The following is a 17,683-nucleotide window of genomic DNA, read 5'->3' as shown; positions in this document are numbered from 1 at the left end:
GTTATAATTTTTTAAAGTTGTTCCAAACAGAGCGAAAATTCTATTCAATAGCAGGAGGCCCATAGATTGATTGAGCAGATGAGGTAATTGATTACAAATCGGAGATATGCTAGCTCTAGCTGGTATGGATTCAGTTCTCAACTTTCTATCACCATGTTTGTATCACCCACCTCATTGCCTACGAAGCCCTAAGAGATTAGGTCCTTATGTAGGCCAACACCTAAAAGTAAGTGACACTATCTTCTATTCAAATAAAATGTATCATCAAATCAACTATAGTGAGGTCCACGTTATAAAGTTGGTGGATAAGATAGGGCAACAGCGTTGCCGATTCACTGCATTACCACTGCCTTCCATAGTAGATAGCATCCTCAGTTCCTGTTAATAATCAACTATATTTTATCTGTCAAGAAAGTATTTTTCAATTATTCAATAATTAATTTTCATAATCGAGATAGAATATTTTGGTAATTAATTATATTTCTACATGGTCCAGAAACAATCAGCAACGTATCAGTACACCCGATATTTTCAATTATCCAATAATTCATTTATACGCTAGGCTACTGATTTACTGTTCATATTAAAAAGTAAACTAAAGCCAATTAACTATATGCTTTTTCACGGATATGAACTCTATTGATACTAAGTTGATCAGAGACCTATAGTCGTTATTACTACACTTAGCTCAGGTCCTTGTGTCCTACCTTTAGGTATAGCCTAAAGCGTTTTATTACTGTTCATAAAACAATAGTGGGCGGTTTTACCAAGCTCGGTCAAGAATTTTGAACATGGTCAAGCCGGAAACGATTTACAAGTGTGCACTGCAATTATCGATAGTATCGCATAATAATCATAATAGGTTTCAGTGCACTTGTAAACCGTACCTAATTTGACCATGTTAACCAAATGTCTTGACCGAGCTTTGTAAAACCGGGACATCATAATATTGTAGGTCTATTAATGTGAATCTCTTCTACGGTAGGGTCTCAATTATTGACACTCAATCACCACTGTTTTGAGGAGCACTGGATGATTCAATTTCATGACAGAAGCTAGCAAAATGGGCTCAGTGCACTTAATTTTCCTTAACAAAGTCTTACTTTGTATTAAAACCATTTCAATACTTGAGGTGTCCAGTATCCCAAGCTATTGCGCCCTGGCGATGTAACATAGCTCCGTTTGCTCTGCTATGCTGCTCAGGAAAAATAAGTATTAAACCCATATATTGACAAAAAATAATAATTGACCGAACGTAGTGAGGTCTATGTTTCAACTCGGATTTTATTTTGTCTGTATGAGTATATGTATGTAACGCAATTACGGCCAAACGCGTTGATAGAATTCGATGAGATTTGGCAGGAATATTCCTTTTTCAACTGCGCGTCGATGTATACACAAGGTTTTTTTTGTAATTTTGCATTTTAAGGATAATAAATGAAAAGAAAAGGAATTCCTCCATACTCCGATATCACTATATATATATATATATATATATATATATATATATATATATATATATATATATATATATATAAAATCTACTCTGAAGATAGGATTAATCAGACTATAGAATAATTCATAATCAATCAGCTGACAAGTGGATTACACAGATGTCTGGAGAAGCCGTGCGTCTATTTCTATAAGGTTTATAGTTTCAATCAAATACCTTGAAGAGATATGCATCTTCAAGGTCTTAGGTTGCAATATTTTGTTTTGTAGTCATGGTATTGCGTGCCCATCAGTATCAATATTCTCACTTTTGAAAAAAAAACTAATTAAATAGTTGATAAAAAATAATGAAATGAACTAAATAATGCTGAAGAAATTATAGTATTTTTGATTGTAAAAAAATAATTTTCATCCGAGGGAAAGATTATCACGGAACTGGATGAATTATATCATATAGAATTCAAACGTGGACTGAGTTTGTTAACATTTAAAACAGTTGACATCAGTTATTTGTGGATGAGAAAACTGCGTGAGGTCTACTGTTTACAGAACGACTAGTATATTAATGTAGGAGTTGAAAATTCAAAATGTTTTATCTTTTTCCAACTATGCAGATTAAGTAGGTATTTAAATGAAATAATAATATTGTAGCGAAGAGGAATTAAAAGAATTCTTTGAAAGAATATACGGTAGGTCTTCTATGTAGCAAGTTGGAAAAATTTCTAACTGCTGCCGACACGCAAATTTTTTTTTACCAATAGCAGTACTCGCCTACTAGTATAAATTCTTCTGCTCTTGTATTTAGTTTTAGTTTATCAGAGATTGACAATGGTATAATAACCGAAACTGGTCTTTCTACGTATCAATAAATCTGTGGTTTTTAACAATTTCTTAGTCTTTTTCATTCAATAATAAATTAAATTCATAATGAATAAAAAGACTAAGAAATTGTCAAAAACTACAGATTTTATTGATAGTTAGAAAGACCGGTTTTGGTTGTTACACCATTGTCAATCTCTGATAAACTGCATCCATTGTTTATCAGAGATTGACAATGGGGTAACAACCGAAACCGGTCTTTCTAACTATCAATAAAATCTGTAGTTTTTGACAATTTCTAAGTCTTTTTATTTATTATGAATAATTACCACAATTTCAACTTCTCAACTACACAAAAAGTTAAATTCATAAGCTAAATCAAGGCAGCTACATCAAGGCCCGTCACCTGCCTTCGTTCACAAGAGAAACCTTCTTGCAGGATATTTGAAAGCAAATGTCAATTCAATTTATTGCCCAAAATTGAATGATTACTCATTTATTAAAAATATGACTGGATTACAAAATTTTAATCAAATATGTAAGAATACACATTCAATATAATATTCAATATTACTGTTAATATGCCAGTAACAGTAATATTGAATATTATATTTAATATGTATTCCAGCAAGAAAATGTTATCTTGCTCGCTGATGAGAGTTTTGTAAAATAGTATATTTCACACCTAGAGCAGAAAATGATATTTTTCCGGCTCAAAATAGGTTTTCAAGTCCGAGGCCGTAGGCCGAGGACTAGTAAAGATTGAGAGCCGGAAAAACATTTTTGCCTGTGGTGCGAACGCTATTTTTCGCCACACACAAAAATAAACAATATATATATGAGAATAGTTGTTTAATAAGCACTTCCGAAAGCAGAAGTGGAAGGTGATAGCTCTAGCAAATCTGAGGTAATCTGAATATCAGGAAATTGTCCAAGTATTTTTATTTTTTATTCTGATTTGTCTAAATAACCTAAAAGATGATGTTCAATTATGTGGAAGGTTGAGTTTATACTTTTTTATTCTTTCAAATGACAATAAGATGATATTATTATAAATGTTTTAATTATTGAATAATGAACACAAATAATGAAAAGTTTTTTAATCAGCATTTTTTTGATCACCTTTCTTAGTTCCATGTTAGCGGCTGGAAAGAAACCTGTTCTGACGTCAGACGAGAGTCAGTCGTCAGCAAACAATGTCTTTCAGATCTATGTAGGGACTGGAAAACAGCTGCTTTCTGTGCAGTGTGGCGAAAAAAATTAAACATGAGGTGGACAAAAGTAGACACACAAATAATAGAATAGAATATCTTTATTAGCCTCAACTATTTGATAAAGGCCAGTCAAAACAATACAAAATGCACAATATAAACAAGGTTTATACAACACAACAATAAACAACCAAAGTACATTGAACTACATTCCTATAATTTATCATACTTTTCATACTATATTATAAAATTAAGTATTCAAATTAAAATGTACGGAACAGGAAACACTTGTTTGATCATCACTTCTGAACTACTGTACTGAGATTAACTGGAAATTGTACATATAGATTCTGTATTTACCGAGGATGGATAATAATAAGCTTATCTTCATTATTATCAACTAATTAATTCTAATTTTAATAATTGAAACAAATTAATTCAAATTGTGATACAAAATTATGTAAAGATGAAAGCCCGAACATGTAGTGAGTACATCAAGAGGGAGCCGTCTTAGATGGTATATAAATAGAATAGAAAAAATCTGGTGTGGTGCACTCACACAACTTCCCTTGCCGTTATGAAAATTGATCACCTGACGCTAGTGTTAGCGCGCATCTCAAGTCTACTTATAAACAAAGATCTGAGCCAGCTGGTGACAGGACAATAACGCTAGAGAAATACGAGGTCTGCTATCTCTTCATAGTGAATCATTTAATAGAATCAACAGTTTGCAATTAGATAATCACATTTTCTCGAATTTCGAGCTATTTTCAATGTTAGGTGAAAATGTTACTGAACATTAATTGTAGAGATTTTTATGCTCAATCTTTTCCACTCATTTTTTTTTTTTTTTGTTTAAATTGTATCTGAAGCCTGATAACTGGGAATCTAAAATCAAACTTTGCATAGATGGGGTGGAGCTCCTGAAATTTTTACAAATACGGGACTTGTGGCAGTTGATAGAGCTTATCAATGACTATTTTAGGTATTTTAATTTGATCAAAATCGTTGGAGCCGTTTTTTGAGAAAATCGCAAAAACCCCTGTTTTTGACAACATTTTCTCCATTTTAGCAGCCATCTTGAATTGCATTTGATCGAAATTGTTCGTGTCGGATCCTTATATTGTAAGGACATTAAGTTCCAAATTTCAAGTCATTCCGTTAATTGGGAGATGAGATATCGTGTACACAGACGCACAGACTTGGCTGCTTGACAAGGTACCATATACAAAACATGTAAATTCAAATATAAATATACATATATCAGTGAACTTTATTTTTACTCAACAGTTTATTACACTGTTTAATTTACTTACAGAATTTACTCAACAGTTAAAATTATCATGATATTAACTAATTAATTGTTGGCTCAGCTCTCAAAAATCTCAAAAGTGTTATAATGTATAGTCAACCTGAACTTACATAAAAAATAGAACAGCATGAATTACAACAATACAATACATTAATAGATGAATTACATTTCATCTAAAGTGTAAATTATTCAACCAAATCTTTAAATTTCTTTTCAACAGGCTCATATTAACAAAACCATCAAAATTATTGGGTAAACAATTGAAAGTTTTTGGTACAATGTAGATTAAGGTGTTTCTGGCTAAATTATTCGATGTAAATGGTACAACATACCTCTCATTCCTTAAATCATATCGATTAACATGACTAAATATTTTTTGCTGAAGTTATTTTCTAAAATCAAAGTAAACAGAAATATACCATTTATATTCAAAACCTTGCATCTATTTGGAAGGTGCTCATATGAAATATCCCCTTAGAATTGCTGACCAAACATAAAATCTTCCTCTGTTCTGGAGATATTCTTCTAAGATAGTGAACATTGCAAGCAAACCTCCAACCTTGCAATCCATATCTCATAACAGACTCTCGCAAGGCTATATACATCATTATCTTCACTTTATTGGGTATTAAATCCTTAATATCATACATTTTGAGTCAATTACAAACATTTTTTATATGAATATCCCAACGAAAATGACTGTCAACTGTTACTACTAAATACTTATAATTTATACAATTCGATATGAACTGACAATCTCTTGTACATATGAAAATTCCTTGCTCCTGCAGTTGGAAACATTCACAGCAATGTTGCTTAATTTTGGGTTCCCTAAGTCTTTTCATGTAGGATGAGGTTATATGTAGCACCTTGGTTTTGATAACATTTATATTTAAACAATTATTATGAAACCATCTAGCTAGAGTATAGGTATCATGTTGTAACCGGGTTTCGGCCACATCTAATGATTTATGAGAGGAAATCAACAAAATATCATCTGCAAACATAAACATCTTAAAGTGAATCAAATATCTAGGTAAGTCATTTGTGTAAAGTAGAAACAGCAAAGGTCCCAGGACTGATTCTTGAGGCACTCCCACATTTGAAGTCCTCTCTTGACTTAGATAGTTCCCAATTTTAACAACAAAAATTTCCTATTCTCCAGATAACTTTCAAATAACCCGAGTACAGGTCCTCTTATACCAACACTAGATAGCTTTTGTAATAAAATTTAATGATCTAAAGTGTCGAAAGCCTTTGAAAAATCTATAAAAAGACAAATAATAAAATAAAAGTAATAATAATTATAATTATTCTTTTTTGTATTTTCAATTGTCTATTTGTATTCTGCCTTGCGGAGCAAGTTACACCACTACCTCTATAGACAAAGCCATAGTGCATTCTGGTGATGTCAGGACGGGTAGAGCTACTCACCACCTCCTACACCAATAAAAACACTAACTCACATTTTTCAGCTGAACTATATCAGCTAATGTTTTTATTGGTGGTGAGTAGCCCTACCTGTCTGTGCTGACGCCACCAGAATGCACTATGGCTTTGTTTACGGAGGTAGAGGTTACACCTGCTTGAACTATAATTTATTTGTTTCAAAATCCCTAAAATATTTTTCTCTCTTTCCATAAAAAATTATTTGATAGAGTAAAAGGGATTATTTACAAGAAATAAACATGGACGCTCAGGCTACTTTTAATACAGATGAGGTGAATATACAAAATTAAATCAGGAACTTATTTAATGCGTTTCTTCACAAAAAAAGGTTTCCAAGCGCATTCCAGGAAAATGAGCATTTCCATGGAAAATATACTGGTGCATGAATTCATTCATTGGTTTCAATGTATATTTCAAAAAAATACATTTTTCATCTGGTACAATAACACACAAATAAACGATTGAATGGTATTTTACAAAGTAAAGCTTGTACTAATAAAATAACGTTATGTTATTATACATATGACAAATGATTATTGAAGCTGGATACATGGTACATGGTATGTACACAATAACATAAATGCATAAACATGAACATTACATAAACATGAACATAAACATTATTATATTAATAATCTAATTGATAAATCATTAATGAAATTAACAACTTACATAGGCCTACTGGGCAGAGAGTGATGAGTAGCCTAATTCTAATAAACAAAACTTTCACAAGACTGTATGCATTACTTCATTGAATTGAACCTCACATATCTATTAAATTATTAGGATTCAAAATCACTCTTACTAATAAATTCTTAACTCAGTTTGAGAAGTTCAACATGATTTTCTTTTCTTTATACTTTATTATTCTGAATCGTACTTAGTTTCGATCATACAGAGTGGGTGAAAAGTCCAAGAACGACTTAACATCTCATACAGAGAAAAATTAATCAAGCAGAAAAATTAATCTTGCACCCGATGCCCTTAATGACTACTTCATCAGTATATCAAGTCTAAAAAATCGAGATCAGCTATCTTTTTCTGCGACAACATTTACTGACCTTTTAAATAATTTCAAATTTTCAGAGACGTTTGATCGTACTAGAGTGGGGCTATCTTGGAGAATGGTGGAAGTGGAAACTGTGAGATTGATTGTAAGCCGTTTAAGCTCCTCGCGAAGTGAAGACTGTTTTGGTCTGTCTAATTTTATAATTAAAAATATAATTGATTCCATGTTGGTACCTCTGACTCTAATAATAAATTTTGTTTTAATAACAGGACAGTTTCCTGATTGCTTGAAGCTGTCCTTGATCAATCCAATTTTCAAAAAAGGGGATCGAGACCTGCCCGAAAACTACAGGCCAATAGCGATTGTACCAATAATAAGTAAAATCATTGAAACCTGTATTTTCCAACAAATGTATGAGTACATGACAGTCAACTCTATTTTACATGAAAACCAATTTGGGTTCAGACCTAATTGCTCAACCACTATGGCATTAGAGATAAGGAATTAAAATTGATCAGAAGTTACCTTAGTGACAGAACACAAATAGTTCGACTGAATAGGCAAAATAATAAATGTTCAGAACCAAAAAAAGTATTGGCAGGTGTTCCACAAGGATCAGTCCTTGGACCCTTTCTATTCTTAGCTTTTGTGAATGATTTTAGTGTTAATGTTCCATGTTTATCTGTTCTCTATGCTGATGACACTACCATACTTGATTCTAATACTAGTGTAGAGGCTGTACTTGATAGGCTTGACTCCTCGGTTGAACGCTGCAGGGAGTGGTATGCTGCTAATTGTTTGACTCTCAATGAGAGTAAAACAGAAAACATTCTATTCACGCTTAGAAATAATTTAAGCAGGGAGCACCAGGAGTACCTGAAGCCGATTAAACTGCTGGGTTTTGTCCTAGACAGTAAATTGAGTTGGAGTAGCCACATAGAGTATCTGTGTAAGAAACTGTCCAGAGTTATGTACCTACTAAGAAAACTGAAATGTTGTGTCAGTAGGGAGGTACTTATTCTGACTTACTATGGTTTGTTTCATTCCCATCTCAATTATGGGTTCCGTCTTTGGGGTAACTCAAGTCAGGCCCGGCCCCAGGGGTGGGCGGACCGGGCGGCCGCACAGGGCGGCCGGTTTTGGGGGCGGCAAATTTAAAGGAACGGAAAATTTAAAAATACAAATAAATAATAAATTCATAATTTCAAATGTGAATGGTAAAATTATATAAGAAGTTTTTCAACCTCGAGCTAATGAAGACTTTTCTAAGATCAACAATGCCCCAGGAACGTCTGAGTGGTCTAGCGAACATAAAATATTTCATTCCCCAGATCTTGAAGAATTGGTGAAGGAATTGCAAAGGTCAGACGAGTTCTACTTAATTAAACAGGTGTGTTAAACAAACTTGTAGAAATTGTAGTTCTAATTACTTAGCAAGTTAAGTAGGCCTAATACTATGTTGCAGTGTACGTGTTAAGGCTGTGCAAAGGCTAAAAATAAACTTTCTTGTACTGGTGATATTTTTCAAAGTTTCTCGATTTGTACCGGTATATATCAAAATGAAAAAGTTTTCTTAGGAAAACATTCTCTTCCAATCATTACTTTTTGAGATATGAACGCCTAAAGTTTAAATTTTTGGGACAGGACATTTCAAATTCGGTAAGAGATAAATTCTTCATGGTATTGTTGATTGAATAAAACAAGAAAATGTTGAAACATTTTCTGAAAATATCAATTTTTGAAAAAGTTATTCAATTTACAAAAAAAACTCAACACTATTTTTGGTCATTTTTAGTAAATTGAAAAACTTTCTCAAAAATTGATATTTTCAGAAAATTTTTGTTTTATTAAATCAAAAATACCATGAAGAATTTATCCTTTGAATTTTATGGATTCATCTCGTACCGAATTTGAAATGATCTGTCCCAAAATTTTAAACTTTAGGCGCTCATGTCTCAGAAAGTAATGATTGAAAAAAGAAAACTTTTTCATTTTAATCCTTAAGCGATCCTTGATCGTTTCCTCGCGCGCCTCTCCAATAGAAAATACTGAAATGAAGTGCAACTAACGGTTGATTCTCATAGAACATGATCTCATGAGCTTATATCATTGTGCGAAATATCACTGTGAGGACAATATAGATGGTGATGATGGTTGACGCTAAAAATGCCCAGAGGGATTTTGAATTTTACATCTAGATTGTAATCGGGATATATTGTTGATCAAATACTAAATATGATCAAAATTGATTTTTTTCCTTAAAATATCACTCATATTTGAAAAATCATAGCTCAGTACTCATTGGAGATAGAGAGTTCCGAATGATCTCATTTCATTCAGAATTTTATGATCTTAAAAAAGGCAAGAGCAAATTTTTCTGTCCGATCACTGATTTTGCCGGAAATAGCTGAAAACTGGAAAATGAACCTAAAATACGAACTTTTTGGGCCACTCTGTATTAGCACAAGGGAATTTTACATGAAGAATTTGGTTCTGAACCTCTCTCATGTATCCAAATAAAATATTAAAAAATCAGAACTACGATATAAATTGCAAGCAAACCCCCATTTTTATGTCTATATTGACTGGACTTTACTGTTCCCCAATATTTATACTTGTCAAATATTTGTTTAAATGTCAATAACTAGTGTTAAACATAATTTTTTAGAGTTTACTGAGACTGTGGTGTCGCATCACAGCGGAGACACAATAGTAACGCTGGTTACACACTGGGCGGTTTCTGCCGCGGCGGCGAGACTGCCGTCGCAACCTAGAAAAAAAGTCATGCTTACACATACAGCGGAAAAAATACCGCCAAACATCGAGCGGCAAAATATGATCAGTATGATCGTATGATCAGTAGCCAAAATAATTGTTGTAGTTCTTCATCGCAAATGTGTTGTGACTTCACTGTTTCATGAGTGTTCAGTTAATATTGTATTTTGCACATTTTCCAAAAGTATATATTATTAAGTGTTTAACTTGAAATGGAAAGGCAACAACTTTTACCACGTTTGTTGTGCCGTCAAAGGAAAAGAAGACAGCAGAGAAATCGCCTTGCTTGGATTCATTGAAATGAACGTTTTTATTAAATCGACAGCGATATACAACATATTACAGTTTTTTTCTTGTATTCCAGAGTTTCAAAATCCCCCCTAATCTCCATACACACTTCCTTCCACGCATTCCTTGTTGCATCTCGATCCTTAAATATGTCGAGGGTTTTGTCCCACAAAACTGGCCTCTGTTCTACAAATGATATTAACAACTATTAACTTACTCATTTTCTCACACTCGTCAACCACAAACACTTAAAACAATAAATAAATGTTATAAACAACTTACAAACTTTACAACAAGACACAAATTAAAAGGCTGATTTTCAAAGACCTCTGACTTGGAGCAACTGGGAAAGACGACTGATCAGCGGCGACGGTAGACAACCGCCAAATGTGTTAACGCCCATTTGGTCACGTACGCCACTGCGTAGACAAGAGCAGCAAAACACCGCCAGCCGCAGTGGCAGTGGACGGCTGCACAGCTTCCGCCAACAGCAATATAGCCGCGCGGCGTTTCTGCCGCCCAGTGTGTAAGCTTCCATTCAAGTTCATAGACTACTGCTCGAACGGCGGCGACGGCGAAATTACCGCCCCGGCAGAAACCGCCCAATGTGTAACCGGCGTTAGGCGATCGCTCAAGGAGGGGTGGAACCCGGGATTAACAATTAAAGACGGGATACTTGCGGGGGGGCGGCAGTTGCCGATCTCGCCCAGGGCGGCAAAGTCCCTAGGGCCGTGCCTGACTCAAGTGATATGAAGAAGGCATTTATTTGGCAAAAAAAAGCAATTCGCTGCATTGTTGGTCTAAGGAGTGTTGAAAGCTGTAAAAATAGTTTTATCGAGCTTGGAATCATGACTCTCCTCCCTTCAATGTACATTTATTGTAACCTGGTCCTTGTTAAAAAAAACCTAACTCTATCAACAAGACATATAGCCATCAGCATGAACATAGAACTAGAAATAGGAATAACCTAATTACCCCATACATCAGACTGCAAAAAACATTCAAAAGCTATATGTATCAACAATACTTATTATTCAATAAATTACCGACAAGAATAAAAAATTTACCACAAAAAAGTTCATATCTACAGTAGCACAATGGCTCAAAAACAGGCTTTTTATACAATTGACAAATACCTAAGTCATAACGTGAGCATCTGACTGTTTTATATTATATTTGTATATGTATATCGTGGGTGTACTGCAAAAAGTGACCAAGTCAAAAATTTCAAAAAATGAGTTAAAGTGACGAAGTATCAGAAAAGCATGCCTAGAAGCATTAAAAAAATGACCAAGTCCATCAAATTATTCCTAAAAGGTTATTTTTTAGTAGGTACTTTTATAAATGACCAACTAAATTATGAATATTTTTGTACAAGTAAATATGCCTATATCTATTTAGTCAGTTCTCAATATAGTTTATAATGGACAGTACTACAGGCAGAAATGCCCAAGATAAGTTTGTCAGTTTCATCAGCTGATAATGCCAACATATATTTAGGCAATTCTTGTACAAGTAAATATGTCTATATCTATTTAGTAAGTTTTTAATATAGTTCATGATGGACAGTACTACAGGCAAAAATGCCCAAGATTATTTAGTCAGTTACATCTTATAATGTCAACTACATTCAGGCTATTCTTATACAAGAAAAAATGTATATGTATATTTAGTCAGTTTTTAATATAGTTTGTGATGGACAGTACTACAGGCAGAAATGCCCAAGATCAGTTAGTCAGTTTCATCTGATAATTTAGTTTCGCGCCAACATGACCAATATGACTTGGACACTTTTCCCTGTTTATCATCAGCTGAATTCAGAGTTTCAGACCAGTCTTCAGTCGCCTAGACGCCTACTTGTTTGTGCCTTGAACGTACGTAGTTAGACATGTTCTTTGTGGAATTAATAATAAACGGAATATGCTAATTATTTACTATAACAATTTTACTGTATTGTATTGTTTTAAAAATGAGCAAAAGGATTGATCTGCTTATAAAATTGAGTGATAAAGGTAAGTCAAAATTAATTATCTTGTGTAAATCTATTATTTTAAGGTTATGTTTTACACATGTAGTTGTTGTTTTATTAGCGTTGTGTTCTGATTGTTTTCCATTTTAAATGAATCATTATGGTATACAAATGAATGAATCAATCGATTAAATTCCACGCCCTTCTAATGTTTTAACAGGTTTTCAAAAATACACATCAATCTTCTTTCAGAACATTGACAATCGCCGGTTAATTTATTCTGAAGTCGGTTTTCATGATAGGCTAAAAACTTTCTTTTAGGCTTCTTGTAGATCTTAGTAACTTATACGAAATGGAAAAGAAGCTTGAAAATAGCCTACTGGTTTCATTGAATAATTATTTATATTTTATTCCAGGTTTAGTTTTGAAAACAACTAATGAATTCCAAATTGAAGCTGCACTCAATGAGTTACAGTACTAGAGAAAAATGAAACCGACATTGCTCAAGAGAATATTATGGCAACTGAAACAAGTTTGGCTGGTAAGTAGAAATACAATAATAATTATTATTCAAGTTCAATGTGAAAACATTGATCTATTTATAGGGTATTAGCTTGCCATGACTCTGTCACTGATTAGGGTCAGGAGGGGTAATTATGACCAGGGGGTAATTGTGACCAGCGCCATTTTGAGCTATTTGGTGTTTGATAAAATTTGGTTTTGAGGTTAAATGTTAACCTCATAATGTGTTTTTGATTTTAGTGCATCTGTGTGACTGATTAGAAGGCTTTTCCATAACAATTTCAATTTGAGAGTAGAAGGCTACAGAAATTTTTGTTGAACGGATTTGTCCATCTTGTAAATAAAGTTTTGTGACAAGAAATAAAAAAATTCCAGATGAGCTCATTCATGTTTAAAAGTAAGTTAAGGATGTTTGAATTATTGTTTCAAAGTTCTAACTCAATCTAATATTTCTGAGTAAATTTAAATTTGTGGTCATAATTACCCCATCATTTTATAAAAAGTGGGGTAATTATGACCACAAAAAAGGGGTAATTATGACCACATTTGAAAACTTATTAAAAGTATAAAAAGTGCTGTAATGCTCAAGATATGTTGTTTTTCTTTTCATTACAGATAAATAATGCCTAGAACATATAAGAAGAAGAAGGCCGCTCCTTCTTACACTCTGGAAGATCTTCAAGAAGCTGTGAGGATGGTGAAGGAGAAGAAGATGAGCCAGAGGGAGGCGGCAAAGAAGTATGAAATTCCGAAATCTGTCATACAGCTGAGGATCAGTGGGAAAGTGAGCTTGGATCATCAAGGTGGTGGGCGACGAAGAACACTGACTGATGAAGAAGAAAATACAATAGTAGACTGTCTTATTGCAAGAGCAGAATTTGGTTACCCATGTGATCGCATGGAACTTATGCAACTTGTAGGCGAATACATCAAGGCCAATGACATAAAAAACGTTTTTAAAGACAATACACCAGGTGAAGACTGGTACCTTGGGTTCATGAAACGACATAGCCGACTATCATTAAAAAAAGCCGAACACCTTCAGGCTGTAAGAAAAAGTAACACTACCCCTGATATTGTCTATGATTTTTATGAAAAGCTAGACCAGATATACACCGAAAAGGAACTACTTACTCCAGACAAAGCCTCTTTCATCTTCAATGCAGACGAATCAGGATTCAAGAGTGATCCCTCTCGGTTTCGTGGAATTGGCGAAAAAGGAAAATCACTTTGTCGAGTTTCTGGAGGATCTGGTAGAGAGTCGACTACTGTGCTGGCATGTGCATCTGCTGATGGATCTGTGATGCCCCCCATGGTCTTATTCAAAGGTGCAACAACTGTACAACCGCGTTGGGTTTCAGATAAAGCATATCCTGGAACATCGTATGCTGTATCAGCTAGTGGTTGGATGGAAGGACCAGTTTTCTTCAATTGGTTCACAACTGCTTTCATCCCATATGTCAACAAAATTCGTATCGAAAAAAATCTACCAGATCAAGAAGTTGTTTTGATTTTTGACGGACATAATAGCCACATCACTCTCAATTTGGTCAAGGAAGCTGCAGCAAACAAAATCACCCTTATTAGATTACCGAGCCATCTAACTGACAAACTCCAACCATTAGACAAGTGTGTTTTTGGGCCTGTGAAATCTCATTGGGAAAAGATACTGGTTGATAATGGCAAATCTAAAATGGGACAGAGCCATCAGAGACTTTTAAAGAAAGAGTTTGTGGAGCTACTAGGTGAGGTATGGCGTATTTCAATGACCCCAGCAAACATCAAATCTGGGTTTATAAGTACTGGAATATTTCCTTTGAATAAAAAAATGTTTCCTGAGAACCAATTCAATCCAGTGGACTTACAAACCTATAAAAAGAAAAAAAAAGAAGAGTTGAAGAAAAATGAACAGAAAGAAGCAGAAACAGAGGAAACTGACAAAAAAAGGAAAGAAGAAGCTAATAAAAATAATGAAGGAAGTAAGAAGAAAGAAGATACAGATAAAAGCCAGAACTTCTCTCAAGCTTCCACATCAAAAGTTGATTCTCCAATGATGGACATAGGAGACCTTAGCCCTTCTTATCAAGACGAAACAATTGTCCTTGAGCTACAAGAAACAGGAACAGAAGTGTTACAAGACGAAACAACTGTCCTTGAGCTACGAGAAACAGGAACAGAAGTGTTACAAGACGAAACAACTGTCCTTGAGCTACGAGAAACAGGAACAGAAGTGTTACCATCACCAAAATCAACGCCAGGATCATCAAAATCAGTTGTAGAGATATTTGCAGAAACTATAAGGAATTCTAAACATAAACAATTACCTCAAACTCCAACAAAAAAGATCGTTAAAACCAGAATAAAACCTGATAGATATGGCGAAGTTCTAACATCGAAGGAAGTAATTGAAAGACTTCAAAAGGCAGAATCAGAGAAGCAAATGAAAGAAAAAATAAAAAAAGAAAAACAAGAAAAGAGAAACATCAAGGTCAATGAAGCAAGCAAAAGGAAAAAATCAACAAAAGAGACAAAACCAAGTAAAATAACCAAACGAAATTTGAAATTTGAATCTTCAGATTCAGATACATCTGATGTAGAGATTACTGATAAAGAAATGTTTCACTACATTGAAAGTCCATTGCCACTTGAAGAGCCAGACGAGGTTGAATATGAACAAGTCTCAAACGAAAACCTGAAGCCTGGAAAGCATATTTTAGTAAATGTGTTGGGTGGGTATAGGAAAACTGTAAACTATAAATATGTGTGCTGCATACAATCAGTATTAGGCCTAGAAGAAGAGGATGACTTCGATGATGATGATTCAGAAACCAAGATAAAAGTGATGGGGCTGAGAAGAGTGGATGAACACGCCACAACATTTTTCCCAGATGAATTAGACATTTTTGTAATATCAAAAACTCAAATTTTGGGGGTTTTGCCAGACCCGAAAATAACTGAAAAAGATAGGAAGTTGATGTTTGTTTTCCCAGGATCCGTTGCTGTTTTTGAAAAAGCATAGACTTTGAAAATGTTTCTGATCAAAAGACTATTTTTTTATTAAAAAGAAGCAAAGAAGTATTTTTAATAAAGTTTTTGAATTTAATATGTTGAATGATGACGTGACACAAGATAATTTGAAACCCGGAACAGACTTTACTGGTGAGTGTAATAGTGTTTGGTGTAAAAAATTTTTCATCTATGAATAAAACCAGCCACTGCATTGTAAGGTAATGCTGCAGGGCAGCATACAGGTAAACTGCTCGTATTATAATTATATTATTTTTTCTAAATTTCAGATACAGAAAATTCTTTACAAATGGAAAATGAAATCGAAATGTTACTCACTGGAGGGAATGAACCTGTGAAAAATGATGTGGAAAAAGGACCTAGATTCAATGATGAAATAACACAAGATAATTTGGAAACCGCACCAGATTTTTCCAGTTAGTGTAATAATCATTAGTGTAAAAATAATTTAGAAACCGGAGCAGACTTAGACCTAACTGGTAAGTTTAATTGTGGTTTGTCTGAAAATGTCAAACCAAAAATAATATTGAGAAACGAAAAATACTATCATTAAGCTCTATCATTAATACTATCATTAAACAATGAAAAGGCTACTGACTAATTGACATTCTTTGTTGTTGAATAAAAGTTTGGTGCAAGAAGAATAAAATTTAATTAATGCAATAAGAATGGAATTATTATGGCATAGCATGGAAGGCTGTGTGCAAGGAGTCAGTTACTTAAATTCTAATATCAACTTTTGTCTTATAATAATTATTTGGATCTAATTTTAAATAATAGTAAGTGTAGAAAGAAGTATTAACTATTATACAATGATCAAGTAGGCATATACTATTGTATCCATAATTATTAGTAACTCAGACTTTATGTCAAATCGTTTACCATTTTCGAAATAAGTATTCCAACATTCAAGTTCAATTTTGCTATTCTTTTTCAATTTGAATCAATAAGGTTAGTCTATAATTTATCACTAACTTCACTTTTTTGAAAAACAGTTTAGTGCATAACTAATAAAGAGAAATATACCATCTGGATGACAAATAATACAAGGGACTTTTACAATATTTATGACAGGATTTCAAGGAATAGATCTATTAGTTTTAATGGAGTTTATATTTTTATATTGCTTTTTTTTACAGACACGTCATCATTATTTAATAAGGAAGAAGGCATGACAGATGCACAAAGTCTACCACTCGAAACTTCAAATCATGACAGCAGTGATTATGAACCAACTGGGTCCGCGGAATGTAGTTCTTCTGATGAAGATAATTTTAGAAGTGGAAGAAAGTTGACAAGGTGGAAATCGTCAAACAAAGAGGAGTGGAAGAGAAACAAAGATAAACTGAAAAGGAAATCAGGTAAAGAATATAGAACGAAAACAGGATTGAAAGCTGGAAAATCACCAAAAGATGTCGATTGCAATTCATGCAGATGGAATTGCTCTGCAATGTTTGATAGTGATACAGTAAGAGAATTTGCTCAACCTTCTGGAAACTAGACTATTGTCGCCAAAAAGATTTCATAATCAATTTAGTTACTAACTCATCAACTAAGACTAAGAGAGTATGTACAGAATCAGGAAAAGGTAAGACGAATAGTAGAATATATCATTTTAATAATGATGAAGGAAATAAGGTACGTGTTTGCAAAACATTTTTCTTGAGAACTCTTAGTATAAGTCATGGTCCAGTTGAAAAAGCATTGGCAGGTGTTGACAGCACAGGAGAATTTGCTGAAAGAGATAAGCGTGGAAGAAAAGAACCTGTGAATAAGACAGAAGCAGCTTTAATAAAGAGAGTGAAAGACCACATTGAGAGCTTCCCAACTGTTGAGTCCCACTATTGTCG

General features: G+C 33.7%; 2 protein-coding genes across 2 annotated transcripts; both read left to right on the top strand.

Moving 5' to 3' along the window:
- The first annotated feature begins 13,428 nt into the window (after positions 1–13,428).
- Positions 13,429–15,825, top strand: LOC120349591. Its single transcript, XM_039420019.1, has 2 exons — positions 13,429–14,551; positions 15,749–15,825. Exons 1-2 carry the CDS (start codon positions 13,429–13,431, stop codon positions 15,823–15,825), a joined length of 1,200 nt encoding a protein of 399 aa, XP_039275953.1.
- Positions 15,824–17,334, top strand: LOC120349556. The gene is made up of 3 exons (XM_039419936.1): positions 15,824–15,965; positions 16,103–16,249; positions 16,973–17,334. The coding sequence occupies exons 1-3, from the start codon at positions 15,911–15,913 to the stop codon at positions 17,332–17,334; spliced, it is 564 nt and encodes a 187-aa protein (XP_039275870.1). The 5' UTR covers positions 15,824–15,910.
- The last annotated feature ends 349 nt before the right edge of the window (positions 17,335–17,683 follow it).

The sequence above is a fragment of the Nilaparvata lugens genome, chromosome 1 (assembly GCF_014356525.2).
Source record: "Nilaparvata lugens isolate BPH chromosome 1, ASM1435652v1, whole genome shotgun sequence".
Classification (NCBI taxonomy): domain Eukaryota; kingdom Metazoa; phylum Arthropoda; class Insecta; order Hemiptera; family Delphacidae; genus Nilaparvata; species Nilaparvata lugens.
This window is presented reverse-complemented; position numbering and strand designations above follow the sequence as displayed.

Excerpts from the sequence above, each read along its gene's own strand:
- LOC120349556 (XM_039419936.1), top strand. The coding sequence starts at position 15,911 with ATGTTGAATGATGACGTGACACAAGATAATTTGAAACCCGGAACAGAC. Across the intron at positions 15,966-16,102 it reads ACCCGGAACAGACTTTACTG|ATACAGAAAATTCTTTACAA; the intron begins GTGAGTGTAATA and ends TCTAAATTTCAG. Across the intron at positions 16,250-16,972 it reads AACCGCACCAGATTTTTCCA|ACACGTCATCATTATTTAAT; the intron begins GTTAGTGTAATA and ends TTTTTTTTACAG.
- LOC120349591 (XM_039420019.1), top strand. The coding sequence starts at position 13,429 with ATGCCTAGAACATATAAGAAGAAGAAGGCCGCTCCTTCTTACACTCTG. Across the intron at positions 14,552-15,748 it reads AGAGTTTGTGGAGCTACTAG|ACCCGAAAATAACTGAAAAA; the intron begins GTGAGGTATGGC and ends GGGTTTTGCCAG.